General features: G+C 44.0%; 1 protein-coding gene across 1 annotated transcript in view; it reads left to right on the top strand.

Moving 5' to 3' along the window:
• Positions 1–437: 437 nt before the first annotated feature.
• The window catches only part of LOC147961524 (uncharacterized), a 31,327-nt gene continuing 25,764 nt past the window's right edge, over positions 438–6,000 (top strand). Inside the window, exons 1-4 of the mRNA XM_087533844.1 lie at positions 438–947; positions 1,043–1,411; positions 1,534–1,605; positions 1,678–1,707. Coding sequence (XP_087389970.1) covers positions 438–947; positions 1,043–1,411; positions 1,534–1,605; positions 1,678–1,707 — 981 coding nt within the window. The remainder of the gene's footprint in view (positions 948–1,042; positions 1,412–1,533; positions 1,606–1,677; positions 1,708–6,000) is intronic.

Below are 6,000 nucleotides of genomic sequence, written 5' to 3'. Positions count from 1 at the left end.
TCTGAGAACATTTTTGGATAGGTTTTTTACATATTTGACGAAGATATGATCCAAAGAATTTACGAGAATTTTTTGGGAATTTTGGGAATAACAGAAATATAGGTTGCTTCACAACCTAGGGCAAAAATTGACACATGGACATGACACATAGGCAAAACTGATGAGGTGGTGCCTAGTCATAGCAATAAGTACCAATGCATCCACGTTCACAACCTCATGACCATTTATATTGTTCATAATCAGGTAGAAATAAGGTCATTGGCCACTCTTGTCTGCTTTGTGACCATTTGGTGTAAGCAATTTCAGGGTTTGAGCCATTCCAAGCGAAATGGCCATGGATTTACGACCAATTCAGCTGGGGTGACTAAGAGAAGGTCACAAGTTGACATATTTATGGTAGTGAGGATCGGCAGGCGGCGTCAGCGATTTACTCGGTAATGCCGATGGATGTCCTCCAACACCTGATCACCAAAGAAACGGCGAAGGAAGCGTGGGATACCTTGAAGCTCATGTTCGAGGGACACACCCGCGTCAAGCAAGCCAATCTCCAAACTCTCCTAAGGAACTATGAGACTTTGGTCATGGGCGACAATGAGTCCGTGGATGCGTTCGCTTCACGGGTGGCTACTCTCGTCAATCGGATCCGCGCGCTTGGTGAAAACCTCACAGGGACCTCGGTTTTCCGGCGGTTCTTGCGCGCAGCCCCTCCCCAGTATCTGCAAATTGTCATGGCGATCAAGCAGTGCATCGATCTCGAGACTCTCTCCATCGACGATCTCGTCGGACGCTACAAGGCTCACGACGAGCGTATGCGGTACAGTATCGGGGATGGGAGGAACGATGAGAATGTCATGCTCACACGGGCTCAGTGGGTGGCGCTGGACTCAAGAGAGGAGGCGAGGGCTCTAGCAGCAACACACGACAAGATCATGCGCCAAAAGAACAAAGTAAGAAGAACGCTGGCGACGGTGCTCCGAAGAAGAAGAAGTTCGACAAGTGCAAGATCAAGTGTCACAACTGTGGCATCATGGGGCACTTCAAGTTAGAGTGCAAGAAACCACCGAAGGAGAAAGCTCTCATGGCCAAAGGAGGCGATGATGGAGACATGATGCTCATGGTCGAAGTATGCGAGCTAATGGACGAGGATAGTCCAGCTCCAAAGGCGTCGGCTACAGAGGTTGTCACGCTCATAGAGGAGGCAGTTTATCTTCATGACAAGAAGAGGATGAATACATCGAGGCACGTGTGGTACCTCGATACGGGCACTAGCAACCACATGACCGGCGACAAGGACCAGTTTTCTGAGCTCGGTGTTTCGGTGGGAGGCACGGTTCGCTTCGGCGACGGACGGACCGTTGACATCGCAGGGCGAGGTACTGTCATGTTTGAGTTGAAGAATGGCGGTCACAAGGTACTCACGGATGTGTACTATATTCCCAAGCTAAAGAATAGCATCATAAGTCTTGGTCAACTCGAGGAGCGTGGTGCAAGATTGTGCTCGGAGATAGCTTTCTATGGGGGTATTATCGTCAGAGGATATTGATTATGAAGGTGCGGAGGTCACCAAACAGGCTCAACGTCCTCAACTTGGATCGTCTGGATCCGGTATGTCTCTTGTCGAGCATGGACGACTCGGCATGGAAGCGGCATGCGTGCTATGATTATCTAAATTTCCAGGCTCTTCGGCAACTTGGACAAAAGGAGATGGTACGTGGTCTACCGTGCATCAATCATGTCGACCAAGTGTGCGATTGTTGTCTCATTGGCAAACAAAGGCGAGCCCCGTTCCCAAGAAAGGGAAACTTTAGAGCGAGTAAAGCTCTTGAGTTGGTACACGGAGACTTGTGCGGACCGATTACACAGGCCACCCCCGCCAGAAATAGATACTTCTTGCTCGTCGTCGACGACTTCAGTAGATTCATGTGGACGTGTTGTTGAAGACGAAGGACCAAGCTTTGCAAGCCTTCAGGATAATAAAGATGGTGGCTGAAGTAGAATCTGAAGCCAAGCTGAAGGCCCTCCGTACCGATGGGGCGGTGAGTTCAAGTCTCGTGCATTCACAAAATTTTGCGAAGCTCAAGGGATCAAGAGGTATCTTATGGCACCATATTCACCGCAGCAAAACGGTGTTGTGGAATGGAGGAATCAAACCGTGGTGGCGATGGCACGAAGCATGTTGAAGAAAGGCATGCCGGGCAAGTTTTGGGGTGAGGCGGTCAATACGGCCATTTATCTGCTGAACCGGGCTCCAACCAAGAGTGTGGTTGGGATGACGCCGTACGAAGCATGGTACGGTCACAAGCCCACGGTTGATCATCTTCGCACTTTCGGGTGCGTGGCGCATGTGAAGACAGTGACCGGGCATACTAGCAAATTGGCGGATCGGAGTACTCCAATGGTGTTGGTTGGCTATGAAAAGGGTACGAAGACATACCATGCGTGCAACCCCTCTACCAACAAGGTGGTTGTGACACGCGACGTGGTCTTCGAAGAAGCAAGGTCATGGAATTGGAACTCCACCGAGCCGGTTGCTACCTCTTGAGCACTTGCGTTGGTTTTCCCTTGAAGAGGAAATGGTGGTGCAGCAAAGTAGCATAAGTATTTCCCTTAGTTTTTGAACCAAGGTATCAATCCAGTAGGAGGCTACGCGCGAGTCCCTCGCACCTACACAAAACAAATAAATCCTCACAACCAACGCGATAAGGGGTTGTCAATCCCTACACAGTCACTTACGAGAGTGAGATATGATAGATATGATAAGATAATATTTTTGGTATTTTTATGATAAAGATGCAAAGTAAATAAAAGCAATGAAAATAACTAAGTATTGGAAGATTAATATGATGAAGATAGACCCGGGGCCATAGGTTTCACTAGTGGCTTCTCTCAAGAGCATAAGTATTTTACAGTGGGTGAACAAATTACTGTTGAGCAATTGACAGAATTGAGCATAGTTATGAGAATATCTAGGTATGATCATATATATAGGCATCACGTCCAAGACAAGTAGACCGACTCCTGTCTGCATCTACTACTATTACTCCACACATCGACCGCTATCCAGCATGCATCTAGAGTATTAAGTTCAAGAGAACAGAGTGACGCTTTAAGCAAGGTGACATGATGCAGAGGGATAAACTCATGCAATATGATGAAAACCCCATCTTGTTATCCTCTATGGCAACAATACAATACGTGCATTGCTGCCCCTACTGTCACTGGGAAATGACACCGCAAGATTGAACCCAAAGCTAAGCACTTCTCCCATTGCAAGAAAGATCAATCTAGTAGGCCAAACCAAACTGATGATTCGAAGAGACTTGCAAAGATAACCAATCATACATAAAAGAATTCAGAGAAGATTCAAATATTGTTCATAGATAAACTTGATCATAAACCCACAATTCATCGGTCTCAACAAACACACCACAAAAGAATATTACATCGAATAGATCTCCACAAGAGAGGGGGAGAACTTTGTATTGAGATCCAAAAAGAGAGAAGAAGCCATCTAGCTAATAACTATGGATCCGAAGGTCTGAGGTAAACTACTCACACTTCATCGGAGAGGCTATGGTGTTGATGTAAAAGCCCTCCGTGATGGATGCCCCCTCCGGCGAAGCTCCGGAACAGTCCCCAAGATGGGATCTTGTGGATATAGAAATTTGCGGCGGTGGAATTAGGGTTTTGGCTTCGTATCTGATCGTTTGGGGGTACGTAGGTATATATAGGAGGAACAAGTACGTCAGTGGAGCAACATGGGGCCCACGAGGGTGGAGGGCGCGCCTTGGGGGGGGGGGGGGTAGGCGCGCCCCCTACCTCGTGGCCTCCCTGTTGGTTGCTTGACATAGGGTCCAAGTCTCCTGGATCATGTTCGGTGAGAAAATCACGTTCCCGAAGGTTTCATTCCGTTTGGACTCCGTTTGATATTCCTTTTCTTCAAAACCCTAAAATAGGCAAAAAAAACAGCAATTCTGGGTTGGGCCTCCGGTTAGTAGGTTAGTCCCAAAAATAATATAAAAGTGGATAATAAAGCCCAATAATGTCCAAAACAATAGATAATATAGCATGGAGCAATCAAAAATTATAGATACGTTGGAGACGTATCAAGCATCCCCAAGCTTAATTCCTGCTTGTCCTCGAGTAGGTAAATGATAAAAACTGAATTTTTGATGTGGAATGCTACTTGGCATATTTTCAACGTAATTCTCCTTAATTGTGGTATGAATATTCAGATCTGAAAGATTCAAGACAAAAGTTCAATATTGACATAGAAATAATAACACTTCAAGCATACTAACTAAGCAATTATGTCTCTTCAAACTAACATGGCCAAATAAAGTTATCCCTACAAAATCATATAGTCTAGCTATGCTCTATCTTCACCACACAAAGTATTTAAATCATGCACAACCCCGATGACAAGCCAAGGAATTGTTTCATACTTTTGACATTCTCAAAACTTTTTCAATTTTCACGCAATAGATGAGTGTGAGCCATGGATATAGCACTTTAGGTGGAATAGAATGATGGTTGTGGAGGAGACAAAAAGGAGAACATAGTCTCACATCGACTAGGCGTATCAACGGGCTATGGAGATGCCCATCAATAGATATCAATGTGAGTAAGTAGGGATTGCCATGCAACGGATGCACTAGATCTATAAGTATATGAAAGCTCAAAAAGAAACTAAGTGGGTGTGCATCCAAATTGCTTGCTCACGAAGACCTAGGGCATTTTGAGGAAGCCCATCATTGGAATATGCAAGCCAAGTTCTATAATGAAAAATTCCCACTAGTATATGAAAGTAATAACAAAGGAGACTCTCTATCATGAAGATCATGGTGCTACTTTGAAGCACAAGTGTGGTAAAAGGATAGTAGCATTGTCCCTTCTCTCTTTTTCTCTCATTTTTTTATTTGGGACTTTTCTCTTTTTTTATGGCCTCTTTTTTTCGTCCGGAGTCTCATCCCGACATGTGGGGGAATCATAGTCTAAATCATCCTTTCCTCACTTGGGACAATGCTCTAATAATGATGACCATCACACTTTTATTTTCTTACAACTCAAGAATTACAACTCGATACTTAGAACAAGATATGACTCTATGTGAATGCCTCCGGCGGTGTACCGGGATATGCAATGACTCATGAGTGACATATATGAAAGAATTATGAACGGTGGCTTTGCCACAAATACAATGTCAACTACATGATCATGCAAAGCAATATGACAATGATGGAGCGTGTCATGATAAATGGAATGGCGGAAAGTTGCATGGCAACATATCTCGGAATGGCTATGGAAATGCCATAATAGGTAGGTATGGTGGCTGTTTTGAGGAAGGTATATGGTGGGTGTATGATACCGGCGAAAGGTGCGTAGTATTAGAGAGGCTAGCAATGGTGGAAGGATGAGAGTGTGTATGATCCATGGACTCAACATTAGTCATAAAGAACTCACATACTTATTGCAAAAATCTACAAGTTATCAAAGCAAAGTATTACGCGCATGCTCCTAGGGGGATAGATTGGTAGGAAAAGACCATCACTCGTCCCCGACCGCCACTCATAAGGAAGACAATCAATAAATAAATCAAGCTCCAACTTCATCACATAACGGCTCACCATACGTGCATGCTACGGGAATCACAAACTTTAACACAAGTATTTCTCAAATTCACAACTACTCAACTAGCATGACTCTAATATCACCATCTCCATATCTCAAAACAATTATCAAGTATCAAACTTCTCATAGTATTCAACACACTCATAAAAGAATTTTATTATTAATCTTGTATACCTAGCATATTAGGATTATTTAAGAAAATTACCATCCTATTTAAGACTCTCAAAATAATCTAAGTGAAGCATGAGAGATCAATAGTTTCTATAAAAAAATCCACCACCATGCTCTAAAAGATATAAGTGAAGCACTAGAGCAAAACTATATAACTCAAAAGATATAAGTGAAGCACATAGAGTATTCTAATAATTT

Source organism: Triticum urartu, chromosome 7A (assembly GCF_056163025.1).
Source record: "Triticum urartu cultivar PI428250 chromosome 7A, HENAU_Tu73, whole genome shotgun sequence".
In the NCBI taxonomy this organism is placed as follows: domain Eukaryota; kingdom Viridiplantae; phylum Streptophyta; class Magnoliopsida; order Poales; family Poaceae; genus Triticum; species Triticum urartu.
This window is presented reverse-complemented; position numbering and strand designations above follow the sequence as displayed.